General features: G+C 41.5%; 1 protein-coding gene across 4 annotated transcripts in view; it reads left to right on the top strand.

Annotated features, from left to right (window-relative positions):
* LOC104655173 (DIS3-like exonuclease 2) overlaps positions 1–23,988 on the top strand; it is a 324,355-nt gene that overhangs the window by 105,928 nt on the left and 194,439 nt on the right. For all 4 annotated transcript variants that reach the window (XR_004053181.1, XM_030916406.1, XM_030916405.1 and 1 more), the window contains exons 6-7: positions 14,057–14,157; positions 19,967–20,214. Coding sequence is in view for 3 of the 4 variants with exons in the window: in XM_030916406.1 (XP_030772266.1) it covers positions 14,057–14,157; positions 19,967–20,214 (349 nt within the window). In the remaining variant the exon portion in view is untranslated. The remainder of the gene's footprint in view (positions 1–14,056; positions 14,158–19,966; positions 20,215–23,988) is intronic.

Genomic DNA, 23,988 nt, shown 5'->3' with positions numbered 1-23,988 from the left:
ACAAGTTCATCCTACTGTCATTGATTCCTCTTTGGATCACTCTAAATAATTCCCATTCTCCTTAGAGAATCCTCAACTAGATTTTTTAAGTCATACAGCAACATGCCAAGGGAAATCTTTGCCTGACTAATAGACTTGAAGTAATGATGGCTATAACCTGTTGAGATTTTTAAAAAGCTATTGAAGAGTCTAGCCGAGCCTATTGGCTAAAAACTGGGTTGTGTGGCTCTGAATGGGGAGAGGGAACTGACAGCTCCCCTACTCTGACTATAGAATGTCCGCCATTAAGGACAGATCTTGTTTAACATTTTACAATTGAAAACTGTCCCTGGTTTTCAGATAATGCTTAAAACAAACAAAAACAAAACAAAACAAAAGAACAAAAACAACAAAAACCCCACCCAGCTCAAAACATTAAGAAATGAATGTGCCACCCCATTTCTTTAAGTGGAACCAGCCGTCCACACTTCATACCTTTTGTCTAGTCCCTTAAACGAAAGCTCAGCTGCACTGTGAAGTCCCACATCTCTGTTCCTCAGCTAGCTGACCCCCATGTGGCCACTCCCCTTAGTTCTGACAAGGCCTGTTTCAGAGCAACTTTGGTACCTGCTTCTGCACTTTAGACTACTGCACCCATGACTCTGCAGTTCACCCAGGCCTCATTGCACCTTTTCTTCCAGGTATGAATATGCTTTTTGGGCCCACCCTGGTGCAGTGGGGCCAGGAGCCAAACCTGTCTGACTAGCTCTGTTCACTTCTCTATCAGGGAAGAGGGATCCAACAAAATGTGGCAGCACTCTTAGTAGGACAAAAAAAGTACTAAACAAGAGCTTTTGCCAGTCATTCTTACCTCTTAGTGCTTCATTTTCTTTATTTGTACGAAACCTTCATAATAAATACTTGTCTTGGTTACTTCACAGGTTCTTACATAAATCAAATGATTCTTGCATAGATCAAGTGAGGTAATGGAAGGGAAAGCATCTTAAAAAGAAAAAAAGCATAGCATTTCATTATGGGCATTTTCCAAACCATTTTTTGAAGCCTATTACCTCTTGAACTAGCAAGTGTCAAATGAATCTTCCTGCAGAGGTTCTTAGACCACATGGTGTCAGTAATGAGCTTTAATGACTCTCTGGCTCCCCTTGCCCACCAGGGGCCTCTTCCCTGCCTCTCCAACCTTTGCTCTTGCATCTGCCCATTCAGACCTCAGGGCCAGCCTAACCAGGCTCCGCATTGTTCCTGAGCACTCCCTTTTCTCCTCTGCCCTTATGTGTCTGTGATTTTTGAATGCCACCTAGTTCCCCATCTCCTGTGAAAAGGCCTCCCATTCTTCAAATGTCAACTGTCATTTTAGATGTGTATTAGATATCTCTCACTGTGTAACAAAGAGCCACAAACTTAGTGGCTTCAAACAACACAGTTATTATCTCACAGTTTCTATAGGCCAGGAATCTGGATAGGGCCCTTCTGGGTCCTCTGCTTCAGGGTTCCTCACAAGGCTGTAGTCAAGGTGTCGATTTTCTGAAGGCAGACTGGGGAAAGATCTGCTTCCAGGGTTTTGTGATTATTGGCCGGATTCAGTTCCTTGTGGGCTCTTGGACTGACGACCTCATCTCCTTGCTGCCTCAGCTGCTTGCTCCATGGGCCTCTCTATGTGGCCACGTGCTTTATCAGATCCAGAGAGTCAGCTGGCAAGATGAAAGTCACAGTCTTATGGAAGCTAATCATGGAAGTGACAGGCCATCATCTCTGCAATATTCTGTTGGTTAGAAGCAAGTCCTAGGTCACGCCCACACTCAGGTGGGGGTGATCATACAGAGCATGAAGACCAGGAGGGTGGGGGATTATTGGGGACCATAGTAGAGTCTACTTGTCACAGATGGTTCCTCTATTAGCCTTTACTTATTTCTTTCAACCAAATGTGTGATCTTTTCCTTTTGTGAGTCTTCTTTATAACAACGTATTTTTTCCAGTTTATAATTCGTGGCTGGTGTTTTTACAGTTGACTCAAAATTTTTGTTCTCATGTAACTGTTTTTGCTCATCTTTAATCATCCGCTTGCAACCCCACAGCAGTCTTGTATTTAGCAACTGTTGTGCAGAAGGAACTCTTTCCTTCCATCCTTTGAAACTAAAGAAGGACCAAACCAGTCACTTTCTTGTTTAATTCCTGAGTATTTTGCTCCACAATAGCCATATAGCATCCATTATAAAACCTTCAGATTTGCCAATTTGACATCAAAAGCAGTGACTCATTCATGTCTATATAACCTGGCTGGAGTGGTCAATGTTAGCCTGATATGCACTTAGAGCTGAAGCTTGTTACCTTATAAAAGAGAAGCAATTTTCCATCAAAGATGTGTCAAACATTAGCTGTTTCTGAGTGGTGCATTGTTGTGTTTCCTAGGGGCCTTCATGGATCTCAGAAATGATGCTATCTGTAAAAATGAATTTATTCTCCTTTAAACTATCTAGTTTCTTTTCCCTTGTAATATTCACTTGATAGTCCTACAATTTTCAGGTCACACCAAATGATTTGAAAAAGAGGACTGTCTCTTGGGGAAGTCGCATTTTAATTATTTCCCTTTTGCCAAACAGTGGGCTGGATATCATTATTTCTGCTGGAGATGTTCAAGAGAGTGAAATATTGAATGTGCTTTAAAAGACTTGGAACATAAGAGAGATATGATATGTATTTCATATATGTGGGCTTGCAGACCCAACTTGACTCATCTAGTCTAGCTTCCTATGCTTTGAGGCCAGTCTTTACTTAACTTGCTCAGATAGCTTAACACCTTTTTTATTTTTTGTAGTTTTAATGGATAGCTAGCTATTCCTTAGAAGACAGGTAAAGAAACACTCATTGGACTGTAGTAAACACTGTATTTCTAGTGTTGACATGATCGCATCACAGTAAGATGTGAAGCTTGACCTCTTTAAGAAAAATTCAGATGGAAGTCAACTTAAACTTTGAGGAATCATTCATCTGTTGAGTAAGATGCAGAATTAGTAAGTTAAAGCCAGCTAGAGATGGAAGCAGTAAGTGTATGTACCTACATTTTGGGTCTTTGGGGAGCCATGAGACTAAAAGTCAATTAAAACTTCAGTAGAGAAATTTAAAAGTGGTTTCTCCTGGGCAAGAGAAAGATTTGGAGCAGAGAGTGCTCAGGGAAAAGCAGGAGAGTGTTGAAGATGTAATTAATACAGTTAATAGCTGGGAATGGGAATCAGTGCAAAACCCCATTTGAGAAGACCCTGCGAGGGACTCCAGTTTGGGCCTGAAAGCCACAGTATTCAAGGCTCAGGTCCAACTCAGGAATCTGAAGCCACTGCATGGCCAGCTTAAAGAGGAGAGGGACCAAATCCTGCCAAAATGTGTACCACCTTTCTCAGTCTCTTACCAATCTGTAAATTAGAACAGTGAAGGGAAATTGGGTAGTGAAAGGATGTTTTTCCCCTCTTATTCTTTGGGTATCAGCTTCCTTTTCATTCCTTTATTCATCTTATTGCTCTAATATGTTAAGGCTTTTATCCCCCAGGTCTCTGCCCAGTTATCTACTCTCAGATGATGTTATCGTAGAATTAATATACCCAACCTCTACCCTAACATGTAGAACCATATCCCTGGCTTGGACAGAGGACCTCATTATGCTTACGTTGCATTTGAAATGTGTTCAAAATAGAGTTGATTGACTCTTGCGGTGTCTGTCACTCAGGCATATCTCTTAGGAATTATGTTTTCTTTTCCATTTTCACTCCCATCAATGCTGTTTGGATTCCGAAGGTAGTGTGGCAGCGTGGAAAGGGGATGAGGTACTGGCATCCATGAGATTTAGGTTCAAATCCTGCCTCTACCACTTCCGAGCTGGTCACCATGGGCAAGCATGTTATTTGAGATGTGTGAGCCTTTAGAGATACGATCCCTTATCTCTAAAACCAGCATGATAATCCCTGCCTACCACATGGGACTGTTGGAGAATATTAAATGTGGCATGTATGTAAACCACCTAACACAGTGCCAAGTGCAGGCGACAGGCTCAATGACAAGCTACCAATGGTTAGTTTGAATGCATTGAGCACAGTGCCTGGCATGTTCAAGGCCATTGTTTTGGGATGTCATTTGCTTTCAAGCCTCCCCTGGCATTGTGGAACATAGAGCTCTGCACATAGTGGGTCTTCTCTACCTTCCCTAGCACTTTCAGCAGATGTGTTTGGCTTTGATGTTTCAGAGGAAACAAAAACTGACCCTTTGTGATCCCCTGCAGCTTACAGCCACCAGATTTACAAATGGCTTATGTCTAATCTCCTCCCCTCCTGCATTTATTTTGATACAATGAAGTTGGTGTTTCTCTGTCCTTCTGCCATAGTTAACTGTTCCCGTGGGTTCTGGATCACATCCCTTCCTGTCCAGGGACCCCTCCCTTTCCTAATTGTGCCCACTTCAGCCACGCCTTCTTTACTGGTTCCTTCCCATCAGCAATTAACCATGTCCAGGCCTCCCTTATCTTAAAAAAATAAAATATTAAAAGCCATGTCATGATTTCTGTCCTCCCCCTATAGCTTCCACCCTGTATTATTCCAATCCTCCACAGCCAGACTTCCTGAGCTTCTTCCACACCCTCATTCCCACAGTCTGCCTCCCACTCAGTTTCCCAGGCACAGCATTCTGACTTCACTTTTCCTTCATTCAAATTAGTCTCACTAGGGCCACCTGTGACCTTGTCACTAAGGCCACACTGCTGACTACACTTTCCCTATTTAAATGCTTTCTTTCTTTGTCTTCTCTGATTCCATATTAGCCTGATTTTTCTCCTACCTCTGACCACACCTGAGTTTCCTTTGCAAACTTTTCTACTTTTGCTTTTCCTAAATGTTGGTGTTCTCCACTATTCTGTCCTAGGTTCTCCTTCCCCTCTAATTCTGAACAATCTCCCGGGGAAAGAGTCTACTCATTCATTTGCTGTCTGTACACAGGTGACTCCCTCATTTCTATTTCCAACCCAGACCTTTCTTTGAAGTGCCAGATCTAATATCTGACACCTTAAACTAAAAACTGACTGAATTTATATCCTCTCTTGGTTGCACTGAGATACTCTTCCTGTGATGGCTCCTCATCAATCTATAGTGGTGGCTCACACACCTTAGTGTGCACTGGAATCACCTGGAAGGCTCGTGAAACTGCAGAGTACTGGCCCCCACCCCCAGAGGCTCCAAGTCTGTAGGTCATGGATGGTGCCTTTTATTTTGCATTTCGAAGAGCTCACAGGTCATGCCTATGCTGCTGATAAGGAAGCTCTGTTATAAGGAAATCAGGCAGTCTTTCCCACACCCTACTCTACCTCATATACCTCCCCACTTCCCCACTAGCATCTAAATATTATAATTTTGCCAGTTTTGACTTCTAAATACCTCTGTAGCCAGGACCTTCCATTCCCTTGGCCACTAGTCTGATTTAGTACAGTAACCTACTAACTGGCCTCTTGCCTCCAGTCTCAGTTTTCCTAAATCTGTTCCCTGTTCAGAAACCTGTCTAAGCTTCTCAGTACTTTAATCATGTCAGCCTTTTGCCACCATTCTCCTATAGCTCTCCATTGCCTTTGTGATAATCCAAACTCCATAATGTTTACCTGGCCTCTGCCTATCTGCATAGTACCTTCTCTTTTTCCTCCTTATTCTGCACAACATACACCAGGCACACAGAAAAATATCAGCAATTTATATATATAACAGTTACTGAGTGCTTACTGTGTTTTAGCCCCTGTGGCACTTTAACAGACATTAATTTCATTTAATCCTCCCATTAACTCCTTAGGGTAAGTTACATTTTACAGACAAGGAAATGTGACCCATTTTATAATGCTGCCATTGTCCTGTATACCAGTCCTGTCCTGTCAGTTGTGTCCAAAATAACAGGGCTGGATTCACTCATAACTCGCTGTAGGCCAGGCACGGTGGCTCATGCCTGTAATCCCAGCACTTTGGAAGGTCAAGGCCGGTGGATCACCTAAGGTCAGGAGTTCAAGACCAGCCTGACCAACATGGTGAAACCCTGTCTCTACTAAAAAATACAAAAATTAACCGGGCATGGTGGCAGGTGCCTGTAATCCCAGCTACTCGGGAGGCTGAGGCAGGAGAATCACTTGAACCTGGGAGGCAGAATTTGCAGTGAGCCAAGATTACACACTTGCACTCCCGCCTGGGTGACAGAGCGAGACTCCATCTCGAAAACAAAAAACAAAACCAAAACTCACTCCAAGAGACAACAACAACAACAACAACAACAACATTAATAGTATCTAACAGGTTTTAAAAAATGTACTTGTGCCAGGGCACTACATGTAAACATAACTCATATAAACTATTTCTGGTGTGCAAAGGAGGAAATTCAGAGGCAAAGAGTAATTGTTCAGAGCCACATAGCTCAAGCTCATAGGATCTAGGTTTGAATTTAGATCTTGTGACTCCAGAGCTCATGCTATCTGTCATGCCTATGGATGGAAGCAGTGAAATTATATAAGCAGAGCTGTTTATCATTAGGCAACTTCTAAAATTTAAAACCCCTCACTGTCTATAACTGAATTATAAAATTTTCCACAACCCTCCCACTCTGGTTGGAACCCACGCACATGCACCCATCTTTCTTCCAGATCCCATGATACCTTGGTGGGAAGAGCTTGGACTTGGAGTCAAACTGGGTTCTGATGCCCCTCTACTAACCATCTCCTTGGATGAACCCTGGGATAAGTTACTTTACTTCTTTGAATTGCTGGTTGCTTTTCATTAAAACTCAGGATATTAACAAGCAATGGGTTTCTGAAAGAAAAAAAAAAAACCCCTAGGATAATAATACTTTCCTCATGGGGTTGCTGAGACAAATGAATGTGAGTACTTACTTCTCTCCATCCTTGTACCTTAATGAGACAGTACCTTATCCGACAGTGCCTTAATGGAACATTGGGTACTATTGTAATGGCTTCCTTACCATCTCCCTGCTTGTGTTTACACTGTCCTCCTCCCCTGTTCTTACCCCATCACTGCTCCCCATCTATGCTCTACACTGCCACCTGAAAAAGATTTCTAAGATACAAATCCTAGGGACTTTCCGTTAATAGTTATGGTGGGCTATTATTCAGATACACCCTCCCACTGAAACAACTAAAAATATTTGGATTAAAAAAAAATCTCAAAGCATTAAAGAACTGATGGGCACTACCAGGTTAAAATTGGAATTGATAAGACATTGTAGATTTGACCACCAGTTGTCAGGGACAGAAATAAGGACCAGACTCCTTGTAAGAAGCTGGAACCCCAAAGGCCTACACTATCAGGGTAGACCTGAAACAGCAGCTCTCACATGGAAATGCAGCCCAGTTTCAAGCTGACTGGGTCAATCAAAGAATGTGAAGTCTTGAATTGGTTTAAGGACTGGTAGTGCCTCTGGGTATCTGGCAAAATCAAGTGGAAATTCTTTCAAAAGAAAGGTTTCTTCAACCTAGGTCTCAGATTATTCAGTGACTAGCACATAAATATAACCAGGCATCCAAGGAAATCATACTTCAAAGACAAGAACCATAAGAAACCACAAACAACAGAAGCAGCCCTTCAAAAACATCATCAGGTACTAGAATCATCACAGTCTAAGAAATGTCTGTTTGAAATCAGACTTCAAAGACAAGAACCATAAGAAACCACAAACAACAGAAGTAGCCCTTCAAAAATATCATCAGATACTAGAATCACCACAGTCTAAAAAATGTCTATTTCCTCTGTTTAAAGAAATAAAAGATAACTTTGAAGGTAACTCTGAATTGTGACATAGCAAATTGGAAAAGAAACCAAAAAAACCTTCTAGAAATAAACATTAAATGAACGAAATTAAAAACTTAGTGAATGAGGAAAAGTGTATGTTTGATTAAATATTTTGAAGAGAAAAAGTCAGTGGATAGATTTAGCAGCAGATTGGATAAAGTGGAAGAGAAAGTTAGCAAACTGGAAGACAGTAAGAAAAAAATTATCCAGACTATTGCATGGAGAGACAAATAGAAAATGCAGAGGAGAGAGCAAGAGACCTAGAGAACAGAGTGAGAAGGTTTAAATAAGTTGAATTAGAGTTCTAGAAGGAGATGAGACAGAAAATGGGCAAAGGTGAAATTTGAAGACAATGGCTGAGATTTTCCATAGCAGCTGAGATACCATTAGGCAGACCAGTGATTGCAAGTATAATTTTTTTAAAAGAATACAAATTTAGATATACCAGGAGGAAATACTGAAAACCAAAGGCAAAGAGAAAAAATCAGCTGGAGAAAAAAAAAGATTGTCTTCAAAGGAGCACTAGACTGACCAGGATAACCTTTTCTCATTAAATATAATTTAACCATTTCTCATTAAATATAATTCTGATCATATTATTCTCAGAATTTTCAATGGTTTTCCATTGCTAAAATATAAAATAGATACTCTTCAGAATGTCATATGAGGCCTTTCATGGTCTGGTCCCTGCACCTCGTTTATACACACAAGGCTTTCCTCCTACTCAGTTTACTCTTGCTTGTGTGCCTTTGCACACTCTCTTCTCCCTTTCTAGAATGCTCCCTAGTCCCATCCACCTAGCCATTTCCTACTCAGCCCTTCCATTCTCAACTCAGGGTTTAGCTGCTCTGTCAAACTGCGGGGCTCCCATCTCATTGCCCTTAGCACACTGCTTGCCAGCAGTCACGAACATTGTGTGCTTTCAAAATTTGTTTGCATTTTTGCCTCCCTTCCAACATAGGAGCTCCCTGAGGACAGAGCTTGATACTCCATCGATATTCAGGATACTCACTGGGTTGACTCCAGCATTTCAGGAAGTCCCATGCCATTTAAATAATATCTTGATACGTTTTCATGGCCTCTTTTCATAGTGCCCCAGTTCTTGCTAATGTGGAGAACAGGTCACCACCATCAGCACCAGCATCCTGCATGCTGTCATTGACTGGCTTCCCCTCTTCACTACCCCTTTTTCCTCAGTGAAGCTGGAATAACAATACCCACTTTACCCATAGTATAAGTTGTAAGTTGAAAGAGGTGATATAGGCGAACATGCTGTGAAAATTCTTTGGCATCATACATTTTCACTAGCTCTATATCAGAGTGAAATTTGCTTAGGCCTAGGGATTTTGTGAAGAAAGGAGCTTATTGGTGCTCCTGAAGACTGTCCCTCCCAAGTCTTTGCCTTGACAGGAGCTAAATGTGGGGTCCTAGAATGATCCTAAGCACTCGTTATGCCCAGCAAGTGTGCAGCATCACAAATGATTATTCACAGTGTATGTTGCCTTGCCCCTGTGAGGACTTGTGTTTTCATTTCTACATTTCACTGGAGAGAGGGGGGCCCATAAGATAAGTTTTCCATGTGGGTTTTGAGAGATCCAGAAGGGACATATTTTCATTTACAAATACATATTGCATTCTTTTCATTGAATTCTCTTTGGAAATTGTAAATTTCTGTGGCCCTTCATTCAGAGATTGAACAAGCTTGGATTTGTCAGCTTTGGACTTAAATCACTGCCACTATCTTAATTTGGGTTCTGATTGTGTCTCACCTAGATTCTAACCTTAGCTTTCTAAGATCTCTGCTACCATTGTCTCTTCATTCCAGAGTGCTACCAAATTCATAGCCCTAAAATACATGTGTGATACATAACTCTCAAGAGAATAATTGCCCTGGCTTTTATAATGCTTTATAGGATAGTGTCCTAGCTTGTCAGTTTCATTGTCTGGGCCTGTATGTTAGAAAGTATATTCTGTAGAGAATAGCATTAAATCCTGAAATATCAATGACTTAAGAAAGAAGTTAATTTCTATCTCACGTAGAAGAAGATCAGAGACAGGCAGGCCAGGGCTTGTAGGATAGCTCCATTCTGTTGCGCTGCTCTGCAGAGTAGAAAACACCCTTGACCTGTGGCCTCTGGGACCAGGGTGAGTGTTCAAGGTCCAGCTATCAAATCCATATTCCAGGCCGCAGGATTGAGAAGATAGTGAAGGCTGGGCCTCTGCCCTGTAAGGGTATTCCTGGAAGTCACTAACAACACACTTTCCCCAGGATCTTGTTGCCTAAAATGTAGACATGCAGGGAAGTGGCTGAGGGATGTGGCCTTTTAACTAGGTGGCAGTATGCCCAGCTAAAAATTGGAATTCTTTTTACTAGGAAAGAAGAGGCTGGATAATTGGGCAGTAACTAGTCCCTCCCACAGGGCCATTCTACCAGCCTTATTTCCCCCCTATTCTAGTCCTTCCCCACGCAGCATTGTGTTCCCCAAATGTTAGTAGCTACCATAAATCTTTTACTGGGCCTTTACCATGGCAGGCCTGCTCATAGATCTAGGCCTTTCACAAGTTCTGGTCTTTGTTTGGAGCGGCCTTCAACTTCCTTATTTCTCTTTGAAACATCTATATCTATATATCCTTCAAGCCTCAACTTACTTCCTCAGTGAGTTTTCTTCATTAACAGTGATAGAACATTATCCCTTACTTTTGTGTATAGCAGTGTGGTGCACTGAAAGAGTTTCATGGATTTAGTGGTTGCACAGATCTGTGTTTGAATATCCTCTCTCCAGGTTGGGCTGGAGAGTTTCTCAGCATATAAATTGTATGTAAAGCAACAGCCCAGGTCTATCTTCTGAGTTCCAGACCTTCATTTTGAATTGCTTACTCAGTTTCTTCACTTAAAAGTCTCATATGTGACCTCTCAAATAGAACCATCTCCGAAACAGAATTACCGATCTTTACCCCTTCTTCTCGTCTTTCCTGTGCCATAAGTGATGCCACTACCAACCAAGTTGCTGGTGTCAGAAAGCTGGAAATAATCCTTGACTTCTTGATAATCCTTAAGCTCTCATATGTAATTATCACCAAGACTATTCAATTCCAAAATATATCTTAATTCCATCTCCAGTGCCTGCATCACAGCTCCATCCTCTCATGTCTTGACTGTTGCAGTAGCTTTTAACTGGTCTCCCTACACCCACTGTTAGCCTGCTCTTATCTTGCCCTGGTCAGTGTTGCTCTCTTGCACAGAATCCTTAACCATCTTGCCGTTGTACTTAAATTCTGGCTTTTTGTATTCTGCAAGGCCCACACCTGACTTGGCACCCATCTGCCTCTCATTCTCATCTCTAGCCATGCCCATTCTTGCTGACTGAGCTCCAGCCATGCCGCATGGTCTTTGTTCTGGTCCTTGATTGTGTGAAGAACTTCCTGCCTTTGCCCTTTCCTGTGTGCCATTCCTATCCTGGGTCTCTCATTCTCTTCCTCACTCCTGTATACACTGTCCTTATGTCTCAATTTAAATTCTCTCCCTGCTCTCTAATCTAAATCATATGTCCTTTCTTTTTGGGATTATTCTTTCCTTGTTAGCATTTATCACGGCTTTTATTTTTATTTTCTTTTTGAGACAGGATTTCATTGTGTCGCCAGGACTGTAGTGCAGTAGCACGATCCTGACTCACTGCAGCCTCTACTTCCTGGGCTCAACTGATTGTCCGACCTCAACCTCCCAGGTAGTTGGTACCACAGGTGTACACCGTCACACCTGGCGAATTTTTTTTGTATTTTTTGCAGAGGCAGGGTTTTGCCATGTTGCCCAGGCTGGTCTTGAACTCCTGGGTTGAAGTGATCCTTCCACTTCAGCCTCCCAAAGTGGGGATTACAGGTGTGAGCCAATGTGCCCACCCTATAATTTTATATTTATTGAGTGATTATTTATATAATATTCCCACATTAGTCTATAGGGCTGGGATCAAATTTCTTTTAACACTGGATCTTCAATGCCCAGTGTTCAATAAATACACATGGAATAAATGAATAATAAGTGATCTTATGATTAAACAATGTAGTAGAGTCTCATTAAATTGACGACTTTGCTAATTTTTTTTTTTTTTTTTTGAGACAGGTTATTGCTTTTTTACCCAGGCTGGAGTGCAGTGGTGCAGTCTCGTCTCACTGCAGCCTTGAATTCCCAGGCTAAGGTGATCTTCCCACCTCAGCCTCCTGAGTAGCTGGGACATATAGGCAAGCGCTGCCATGCCCAACTAAATTTTATATTTTTAGTAGAGATAGGGTTTCGCCATGTTGCCCAGGCTGGTCTTGAACTCCAAGGCTCTAGTCATCCTTCTGCCTTGGCCTCCCAAAGCATTGGGATTACAGGCATGAGCCACCCTAGACCAGCCGACAACTTTACTATTCAGTGTGGCAAGACATCGTTGATGGAAATGTATTAAGGTGATTCACCTTTTCATCCTGACATTGTGTTTCTTTATATCCATTGACCATTATCTATGATTCTCACCTGTAAGGCTTTAAAGCTTGGTTTAATTTATTAGAATGTAACTTTGTCTGAACAAAGCCTCATTTCTGCCAGGATACCCTTCTGAATATAGAACCTGAAAAGGTCATGTTCAGTCTGATAGAAAATCATGATTGGGCCCACTTCTATAACTTGCCTTCTCTCTTTAGATGTAATGTGGTATAACATTTTGAACAGTCGACTTGCTGTTGTTGGGATGGAATTTGAGATAACAGTCATTTGAAGATGGAGCCATCAGTGATCATCACAGAAAGTTGTTTGCCCAGGATTTAGGCTGCCTTGGAAACACAGTCCTCTCACTGCAATGTCTTGATTGCTAGCATTTGAGACCAAACTAGTGTCAAATATCTAAGTAGAGGATACTTATTCATGGTAATTCCACGCTTTGATGTTTTTCCTCAATTACCTTGTTCTGCAGAGCACGTTGGTGACGTATGTTATGGAACAAACAGATCAACAACCTGTGTGGTTTTTTTTCTCTCTACAATTATAAAAAATGTTGTTCTAAAAGCATCTGACGATTTTGGAATCCTGAATTATGGGTTTAAAAGAAAAGATGAACCTTGCTGATGTCCTCTTTCACTGATAGGGCAATTTACAATAGGAAAGTTTGTGTTTGCTTTTACTTTTTGGAAAACAATGAGGATTCTGCATTCAGAGGGCACTTCAGTAGGTAGATTTCAGCATAGATGGAAAAGCAAACAGTTGATCATTCTTAAACCCCAGTAGGTCAGATCATGTCAGTGTTTCCAGAGTACGCCCAGAATGGTAAAAGTTGGCTTAAGTTGAGTTTTTGCTAAAAGGCAGCCAGTCCTGAACAGGATTGATTTATTTATTTTGGCCTTGGCAACATCTAAATGATGATAAGTGCAAGTTTCTCTTAGCTCTCTGGAGAGGCTCCCACGTAAATTGGTTGTGACCTCTAGAATCCAGAATCCCTAACATAGTTGGATAAGAATATTTTGTGGGGAAATCTAATTAACAAGTAAAGATTCAAAATTTTAAATGTTTAGAAGTGTGTAATTTGCTACTTTTGTTCATGAGTGTTTTTAATACTTCTGGTAGAGAGCCTAACTGCCTCTTTCCTCGGGAGATGTGGTTTCAGTTTCTTGGGTGAATGTGCATTTTATAAGTTTTTTAAGAAAGGAAATTAAACATTAAAAGACTTTAAGTACTTTACTCTTTACATAATGTCACTAAGAAAAAGCCAGGAAAATCAGGGTTGGGTTTTAAAATTTATTTAATAAATATAATCTATTTTCCACCATTTTGTTTGTTATGGCTGGTACCAAAGTACTTTTAAAAGTTAACATTTATTATGATTTTGTTTTATTTCAGCAGATGTGCATAATAAATTAACCTATCTCTATTCTTCATTTTGGGCTGGGGCAGCATTTAACATACAGGTTTTTGGCATTCTGACACACAGGCTATTTAGTTTAATTCAGCATAGTTTGATGTTCTCCACTTGTATGATATTTATGATAGTATGTGAATAATGTTAAGTAGATCAAATGTGGTCTGCTGAGGCTGAATGCTCAGTATGAGTATAATACAAGTATGTGACAGGTCCACTGGGGGCCTGGGGTTCTTCTGTAAAGTGAGTAGTTTGGGGTAACTGGTATCCAAGCATCCTTCTAGATGGAATTTTAAAATCCCACTAATTGATATGCGTCTAGTTGATGCCTCCTCTTCTCTCTTTGTCTTTTTAATGTAGGAAGAGAGGATGGTGATGCACCGGTTACAAGAGATGAGACCACCTGCATTTCACAAGACACAAGAGCTTTACCGGAGAAATCCCTGCAAAGATCAGCAAAGGTCATTGCCTACAGATTTTCTCCACATGTCCAATGGCTTTCACCTGGGCTACTTGTTGAAGCTCTTGTGTGATTCAGTCAGGACTGTATTTGTTCATTTAATCAGAAAAGTTAGAGCAGAGAATCATAAAAAGTGAATTAAAAAAAAAACTTTAAACATATAAATATGAATCCATCTGCCTGCCTTTGGATAAGGGGTCAAGGCCTTTTCTTTGAGTGGGGGTGTGTTGATTGGAGTTCTATGTTATCTTTCTTGTTTAAACCACACTTTTAACGCAGCATTTATCACTTCCAGTTTTGGTGGAGTGAGTGGAGTGAGAATTAGACACTGGAGAAGAAGTATGAATATAGACTGTCTTCAGATTTGTACAGTTTTTGCTCCAGTTTTTTTTTTTTATTGTTACCATGCCCATACCTAATTTAAAAATAATTTTTAATGTCTTTTTTAGTTTTTCCAAAGTATTCAATTTAGTTTTGAAACAATTGTTTTTATATTTCTATTTCACCATTTTGCACAATTCACTTGTATTCTTTAATTATATAAGCTAGTGTCATTTTCAGATGTGGGATGAAACACAGCTGACTTCTTTTTTTTGTTTGAGACTGGAGTTTCACTGGTTTTGCCCAGGCTGGAGTGCAATGGTGAGATCTTGGCTCACTGCAACCTCTGCCTCCCTGGTTCAAGCGATTCTTCTGCCTCCCGAGTAGCTGTGATTACAGGCGTGCACCACCAGGCCTGGCTAATTTTTTGTATTTTTAGTAGAAACGGGGTTTCGCCAGGCTGGTCTCGAACTCCTGACCTCATGATCTGCCCGCCTCGGCCTCCCAAAGTACTGCGATTACAGGTGTGAGCCCACACGCTTGACCAAACACAGCTGACTTCTAACTGTGCAGATAGCTCATAGTGGTAGAAATGGTGAAGGGCAAAGTGTGAAGTGGCATAATGGCATGAGACTTTATGTTTCAGAAGCATCCATCAGTGTGTTTCATCTGGGAATGCAGTGTGCTTACTCTGCCCAGCAAGTTGGTTAGCAGAGTATTGCTCTTGCATACTGACATGAGGAATTTCTAAATCATACTCTGTATATTTGAATACTAACTCTGCTCCAGGCAACATGTTAGGTGTGGGAGATGAGAATGAATGGAAAGCCTGGGGATGGATCTGGCTCACAGACCTATTTTGTTTGACCTTGCAGTAATTAAAAATTTTGACTTCATGGTTTTCAGCAAAAAAAAAAAAAAAAAGAGTCATCGGTGGGCGGGGGTGGGGGTGTTCATATTAAAAATTAGACTTTTGGCTTCTCTTGTCAAAACAAAACATTTGGTAACACTGGGCCAAATTCCTAAATGACTACAGTCAGAGCTGAGTAGAGGCAGCCCTGGAACCTGTGTTCTGTGATTTGCTACTGCCCTCCAAACATGTTTTCCCTCTCCCTTCTCCCTTGTCCCTATCTCCCTTTCTTTTGGATAATGTTTTTAGTGGATTCAACCAAAAATCACAAGGCAAAACAGCACTTGCCTGTGAAACTTATGCTATGGTAGAGTCATTTCCATGACAATTAACATCATATGAATTGCAGCTAATGTAGTAAAGTCAACCTACTTTATACACTTCTGTGCTGTCAAACATTAAAACAAGAAACAAGAATTTCCAGTTCAGACAAGATGGCATAGATTTGTTTTTTCTTGCTCCTCCCACTGAGGATAACTGTAAACCCTGGAAAAAACAAGAGGCAACCAAAGGAGAATTCTGAAAGGTGAAAAGAGGAAGGCAAACTAGTTTCGCCAGTACTAGAGAAACATCATTAACAGCAGGGACCTCGCAATCCCCCACCAACAACAGCAACAACAGAAGGTGGCCCAAGCCCAGTGTTTCTGAATGCCAACCTGGCAATAGAGGGTGGTCCAGCTAGACTCATTCTCACCCAGATCTAACAGAAATCCCTCCAGCAACACCAGGCAATCCATAGCACCTGTAAAGAGCCCTAATGACAATAAGTGGTTAAGAGAAGGGCTTTCCTTCCTCCCTGGACCTGCAGCTTCTCTTTCCCACCAAGAGACATCAGGTATCTGAGTGGCTTCAACAAGAAGGATTCTAGAAGTGGCCCAGCCCAGGAAGCCTCTTTGTTTCTGTGGGGCTGAGACTGTCTTCTGCCCAGAGGCACTGAACATCCAGAGATGCTGGACATCTACCCAGAAAACACCAGGAAAGGTGATCTGGCCACAGCATGCAGTCAGGTATGGGAAGCCCCCATGTTCTCACAGGCAAGAGAACTTCCCTCCTTCACCCAGCTGGGTGGCTAATACCAGATCTCCTTTGCTAATACCACACAGTTGGGTGGCATTAGCAAAGGAGATCTGGTCGTAATGTGTGTGTGGTCCACAAAACCTCTTTATCCTTGTGGACCAGAGACTTCCCTCTTCCACTCAGAAACACTGGGCAGTCAGGTAGCACCAGTAAAGGAGATCTTGCCACAACAAGAAACCCAAAATGGGAAGGCTCTTTGTCCTTGCAGGCTAGAGATCCCCATTCCACACTTAGACCAGGTGGCCTGGCTTGGGGAATTTCTTTCCACCCACGTAGGCAGTACCAGTAGAGACCAGCGGGACCCCCAGTGATACCATATAAACCAAACATACCAAGATAGCACTGCAAAGGCTGTTTTCCAAGGAAATTGTCATTGAAACTACAGCCCACAAAAGTAGGTCAGGACCTGCATGCTAAACCTCAACAGGGTGTGTGACTGCCTTCTAAAATAAAAGATTTAAACTGAGACCCAGAGTGTCTTAACATGATAACCGAAAGGTCCAGGATACAATTGGAAACCACCCGTCATACCAAGAACAGGAAGATCACAACGTGAATGAGAAGACAATCATTTGATGCCCGCACTGAGCTCTTGCAGTTACCCAACAATGATTTCAAAATAGCCATCATGAAAGTGCTTCAATAAGCAATTAAAAACTTTCTTCAAACCTTTGAGAAAATAGAAAATCTCAGCAAAGATTTAGAAATTATAAAAAGGCCGGGCGCGGTGGCTCACGCCTGTAATCCCAGCACTTTGGAAGGACAAGGTGGGCAGATCACCTGAGGTCAGGAGTTCAAGACCAGCCTGGCCAACATGGCAAAACCCTGTTTCTACTAAAAACATACAAAAATTAGCTGGGTGCAGTGGCACGTGCCTGTAATCCCAGCTACTGGGGAGGCTGAGACAGGAGAATCACTTGAACCCAGGAGACGAAGGTTGCAGTGAGCCGAGATCATGCCACTGTATTCTAGCCTGGGTAACAGAGCAAGATTCTGTCTCCAAAAAAAAAAAAAAAAAAAAAATTATAAAAAGGACCAAATGGGAATTATAGTCCTGCAAAGTACAATAACAGAAGTAAAAACACTATTGGATAGGCTCAGTAGTAGAGACGACACAACAGAGAATCATTGAACTTGAGGACAGATCAGTAGAATTTACCCAATCTGAACAAAGAAAGTACAGACTGAAAAAAATTGAACAGAGCCTCAGGGAGTTGTGGGACAACAAAAAGATTGAACATTGAGAAAACTGGAGCCCTGGGAGAGGATCAAGAGAGTGAAGATGAAAGGAGAGATTGTGCAGAATGGGGACAGGTGAAAATATATCTTCAGAGAATTTAAGGTTCTAGCAAAAGTTGTATAACAATGTATAATGCTATCCATCTGTACAGTTGTAATTTCTTTGCTGATCAACTCTATACCTTGCGTTTAAGGTTAGAGAATACTGGTGGCTGAAATGTTCCAGGACTGAAGGTTTTTAGGGTGGTGAGTTGGTGGAAGGATCAGAAGAGAAGGCATTTGACAGCTTGAGTAAGAGGATTTGAGGTGATAGAATATGGTGGCTCAAGGCTGGATGCAGTGACTCATGCCTATAATCCTAGCATTTTTAGAGGCCGAGACGGGCAGATCTCTTGAGGTCAGGAGTTTGACACCAGCCTGGACAACATAGTGAAACCCTGTCTCTACTGAATAAACAAATTATCCAGGAGTGGTGACTGTGACGCGTCTGTGGTCCCAGAAACTCAGGAGACTGAGGCAGGATTGCTTGAACCTGGGAGGCAGAGGTTGCAGTGAGCCAAGATCACACCACTGCACTTCAGTCTGGGTGACAGAGCAAGGCTGTCTCCAAAGGAAAAAAAAAGGGTACATGTGGTATTGGTATTGTGCATGCGCACACACACACACTCACGCATACACACACACACACACACGGTGGCTCTGGGAAGGGAGGAAAGGATTCGAGGCTTAGACGTAGCTAACAGACTTGGAGAACAGGCAAGGATTAAAGGTGCTAGAAGTCTTGATGTGGTGAAAAAGCCTGTGGAGTGCAGCACTGGAGAACAAGTGAGCTGTGTGATGGATTCGTCAGAGAGCGGGTTTTGGAATTGGACTAGTTCCAGATGATGCTGAGGTGTGGCCATGAGGACGAGTTGCTGAAGTCAAATAGAAGTGAAGGTTGCTGAAGAGATAGCGGAACGGTGAGGACAAGATGTTGACTAAGTTACTCACCTGGGTAGACGTGGGAGGGCCAGACTGTAAGCCAGATTTCACAGAGTAACCAGGAGGCCAGGAGATGATAACAAGAAGGGGACCACTTGAACCAGACGAGGGTGCACATACATGCATGAGGCTGGAAGAGTAAAGGTCTGGTCGTGGCGGTGCAGCATGGGAAAACACGGACACCAATTTCAGGGGCTGTATGTGGGAAAAGGAGCATCCTCTTCCCAAATGGGCTGGGGAAGACAGTCCTTAGGACAGATAGTTACATGCAAGGGGGAGGGGGGCGTCCCACAGCCTTCTTGAAAGAGGGTACAGCAGTTTGTTTAAAATAGATGTTTTTCAGGGAAGAAGGAAGAGTTAGGGAAAAAGTAGAGCATGTTTTGGGAGTGAGCTTGCATGAGAAGACGGGTGCCCTAAGGTGCTTTCCTGTGGGGTAGTAGCTGGGAGTGACTGGGGGAGAGGTGTGGTGCACTCAACTGGTTTGGAGGTTTCCTGCAAATGGGCTGAGATTCCACATGGAGTCAGGGACATAGAGAAGAGCAGTAGCCAGCTCAACTGCAGGCTGAATCTTTGTTCAGGGGTCTGGTGGGATGTCAGCAAGCAGCTCTGAGGAAGGGATGAACCTGCAGACTGGCTACAGTGGGTAAAGGAAGCACTGCAGGAGGAGTGCGTTCCGGGGGTGGGGAGTGGGTGAGGGAGAAAACTCATTTTCTCGGAGAATACTTCTCTCTCAATGGAAATCACATGTGTATGTGGTGGAGTGGTGACCTCAATCTTCATCTAGTCAAATTAGAGCTTGGGTTTAATCTTGGAAAGAAGGAAGATCAAATATTTCTCCTTTCAGCTGTTGAAGACATAATTAAGAGAAGTAATTTATATCTAATAACCCTTTTTCTTTTACAAAAAGCACCTACCGTGTTGTTTCTGTGAGATACTGGTATTGTTCATGGGAGAAAAGTATAATGTGGAACAAATACCTGGAGCTATACTTCCCTGCTGGAGTCCCACATGTCTTTATAAGACACAGGTCATGGTAATAAAGCTCTTTGATTTAATTCATCCATGTATTGCATAATTTTTCTTGGATATATATGCTTACTAGATACTTGTTGCTACTTAAATATAGATTACTTAGTCACAGATCATCACTGAGAGGCACTTATTTTGACCTAGAAAAACTGCTGGTTCCTGCTAGTTGATCAAATTATAACCTGCTGACCTCTCCCAAGTGTAATTCAGTACTGCAGATAAACAACATTGACTATATCTTTGGTGTTTTTAGGTGGTTTACATCTTGGAGAAAAAACATTCTCGAGCAGCAACCGGCTTCCTCAAACTCTTGGCTGATAAGAACAGCGAACTGTTTAAGAAATACGCCCTGTTTTCTCCCTCAGACCACCGAGTGCCTAGAATTTATGTGCCTCTCAAGGACTGTCCCCAGGACTTTGTGGCACGGCCTAAAGATTATGCCAACACACTCTTCATCTGCCGCATTGTGGACTGGAAGGAGGACTGCAGTTTTGCCCTGGGGTAGGTGATCTCTGGTAGGAAAAACTACAGGTCACAGGCAGAACTCAGTTTAGGTGGTCTTTAGGTAAACTTTTTGTGTATTTTAATTATTATTTCTTTATTGAAGCATAGTTTCATACAAAAGCATTGTATTTTGGTCCTGATTCTTCAGAAGTCACCCTTAGCTGCCACCTCAACTGGTTGCCTGTATGTTCCTTGAATTACCAAGGAACCTCTACTTGTTTAGTTAATGTCATGTGTACTATTTGTACTTGTGTACCACAGATAATTCATTGCGTCAAACAACCAGTCCTCTCCTTGTAGATGCTAGTGTTAAACCATGCAAAGTCTAGGCATATTCAGGAGACCCCAGGTTCCTTTGCTTTAAAATATGAACATGAAGGTGTATTTGAATGGCATTCTTGTTTGGTATTGAATTCGCCTATGGCATTAAAAACTACCCTATTGTAAGAAGGAAAGGTGTACCATGTTTTTGTGGAAGCTGTCAGAAATCAATCTAACTTAAATATACATGACATAGTCCCAGAGCATCATGGATGGCCACTTCATTTTGATCTGAAGAAACTGCTGGACCTAATTGCTTCACTAAATGCTATGCCTGTTTTCTTCTTAGAACTGGTATTCATGTTGAAAGAAAAGCATTGTTTTAGCTATGTCATTAAGTGTTTATTATAGATGATGTCTGGTTTATGTTTCACAGGAAATGACTATAAAGGTATACAATCTAGAAAAGAGCCTGTTGATTTACTTTTATTCTAGTTTAATGTCTTGCTTGTTGGTCATCTCACTTGTACAGGATGTACCCTCCTGGGAATGTCCTATGGTTAGGAGAGTCAGCACTGAATGGATGGCTACAATGTGCTGCTTGTATCAGGTTTATTCTATACTTAGCTTCTTATGCCTAGCAAAATAAGCCAAATCAAATGTGTGTGTTATATATAAGAGTGTTTCATATATAAGAAACACTACCTGTGCCACTTTTTCAGTTATATGAAGATTGGTGTGATTTAAATGATCTCATAGCTACTTAGGAACAGTTGTACTTTCTTTTTTTCCTCTCAAGTGGTGTGATTGCAATGTCATCATTTTAAAGCCTAACTTATTATCCAAAAGTGATGTCAACCCCTTGAGCCCTAAATAGTCCTTCTTACAAGCTTGCCAGTTTCTCACCATCAAATCAAAAGGCCCAGTAACGGTTGTGCCACCTGGTCCTGTTGATTGTGCAGCCACACTCTGTTTGGCAGTAAAAGAGGAAGACTTTCACATCAAACCAGGAAATCCAGCCTTGTTTTTTATCTGCCTTTCTGTCGTATCCCATTGTGTGTACTTGATTGGACTGCTTCCTTAGTTTTCAAGTTGTAAGGGTGTAGTCAGGAAATCTTCATAGTATGAGTTTCTCTTATTACTTTCATGGTCTTCTAGGTCTTTTTTAATTTTTATTTTTTTATAGCTGAGCCATTACTTCATCAGGAACCCTTTTCTTGAAGGTAAAATACAACAAAAAGGGAGTCAAGGCTTTGAAGCCTCAAGCACATTTGCTGGATCTAAAGAAATAATATTTAAAGATGATAGTCATATATTAATTATATAATTTTCAAAATAAAAAATGAAGATAATCATATTTAGATGGAAACATCATGTTTTTTCTCTACCTTCTTAATATAAGGACATAAAAATTATTTATGAAAATATGCCTTTTAAAATCTTTGTGAAAAAGAGAAAGTTTATTTTAAGAAGTAAAATATGGTAGGTTTTCCTGATGAATATCTCAGATGACGTCTGTTGTACGAGGGGTGAGGGCTGCAGCTGTTGAGTATGTTGGTGGTCGCCTTGCCATTTTGTTCTGGTTATCCGTTACTGATCTTTAAGAACTGAGATCACTGTTTCTTAATCAGAACATGCTGTGCTATGACTGCCTAGGTTTCCTCCTTTATCTTTGCCAGGCTTTGACCAGGAGTGTGATGGTAATACCTGCTGTGGGTACGAAAGTGTATGGTTAGCTTCCGTAAAAACTACCCCAAAAAGTCAAGTTTAGCTAAGGTGGCTTCCTTCTGAATTTCTTCCCTACTCCTATACCTCTGTCCTTGAAAGTATTGGACTTGCTTTGCCTATGTAATTGCTTCTAGTTATTCAAGTTCAAAGTCATTTACCTCTTCTGTAGTTATGTTTAGTTCACCAGACAGGTTTTGGTTCAACTATGTGTAAAGTACTGTGCTATATTATCTGAGAAATACAGTGGTAAACAAGCTATGGATTCATTATTTAAGGAACTTATAGTCTAATGCAAAAGGATTTTTGCATATACATATATCATAGGGATAATCTGATTCTAAGGAGTGGAATCCCACTTGAGCTAATTTAAATAAAAGTAGAGATTAATATAAGAAGCTGGTGAGCAGGAAATTGAGGAAGTCTCATGAGAAAATCAGAACTAACAAGGCAACAAAGGAACCACAGTTTCTCTTTCACCCCTGTGACTAGCCCAGCCACCACACAGTATCTTTTCTTTACCCCTTTTTGCATATGAGCTGTGTTATTCTGCTTCTCTCTGCACAGTAGTCTTCTACCTGCACAGCAGCACACATGGCCCCAAAATGGTACTGCCAGTCCTATGGCAGTTACATACTAAAGTCTAGATCACAATACAGAATTTCTATGGTGGAAAATCTTACTGGTCTAGCTTGAGGCAGGTATTTTTCCCTCATCAGTAGTTTCAAGCAGAGGTGGGGGTCCAGAGTCCCATCCATGATTCACACCCAATTAGCAGTGCTGTGGGACTCTCTGGGAATGAGCGTGGATAAAACAGATGACTTGTTTTATCTCTTTGAGTTCTACCTATAGTACAAAACAGAAGTTGTAAGTTCTTCCATAGGAATAAAATAATTTGGGGGAATTTAGAGGAGGTCAGTGAAGGGGGAAATCCAGGATCATTTCTTACAGGACAGAGGCCTCTTTGCTGAAAGATCACTCTGACTGAGAGTAAAGAATAGATGAGGAGGGACATGCCTAGCAGCAGGAGGTCATAATACACTATTGCAGTAAGACAGATGAGATGGGAGAACCTGAAATAAAGAGTTGCAGTGGAGGAAACAAAAGAAATGAAAATATTCAGGGGAGATTAAGAAGGTAAATTTTCCCAGATGTGATGACTAATTAGAAATGGGGCATGAGGGAGAAGGATAGAATCTTGGATGAACTTTCAGGGCTCTGACTAGGGGGAGTGGGTGGATGCTGATGGCATTTAACCACAGTTCACTGGGAGCCATCTCAGTTCCTTCCATGGTCTTCACTATCAGAAGTCCAACTTGCCATTTCCCAAGCTGACTGTGTATGTTCATAGTTCCAAACTTCTGCACGTTACACTTCCTTTCCTAACAGTGGCTTTCTCGTTTCTCTAGTGTTTGCTTGGTGAAATACTCAACTTTTAAACTCAACTCAATTGTCCACTCAAAAAATGTTCCTTGACTCACAGGCCTCCCTTCTGGTGCTCCCATAGCTTCTATTAGTACTATTATTAGAGCTCTCATCTGTTTGGATTGCAATTGCTTATTTGTTTTACTTGGCCATGAGCTCCTTCAGGACAAGGACACTTAGTGAACATTTGCTGACTGGTCAGATGAGTAGATGGAAATGAATTGATGACCCCAACGTCTTGAGCCAGGTTGACTAGGAAGATGTTGCACCATGAATCAAGCTAGAAAACACACAAGGAGTAATTTGGAACAGAAAATGATGAGGACTAAGGTTCTATGACTTCAAAGTCCATGCTTGACA

This window comes from Rhinopithecus roxellana, chromosome 14, assembly GCF_007565055.1.
Source record: "Rhinopithecus roxellana isolate Shanxi Qingling chromosome 14, ASM756505v1, whole genome shotgun sequence".
Taxonomy (NCBI): Eukaryota; Metazoa; Chordata; class Mammalia; order Primates; family Cercopithecidae; genus Rhinopithecus; species Rhinopithecus roxellana.
Note: the sequence above shows the minus strand (reverse complement) of the source record. Positions and strands in the feature narration are given on the sequence as shown.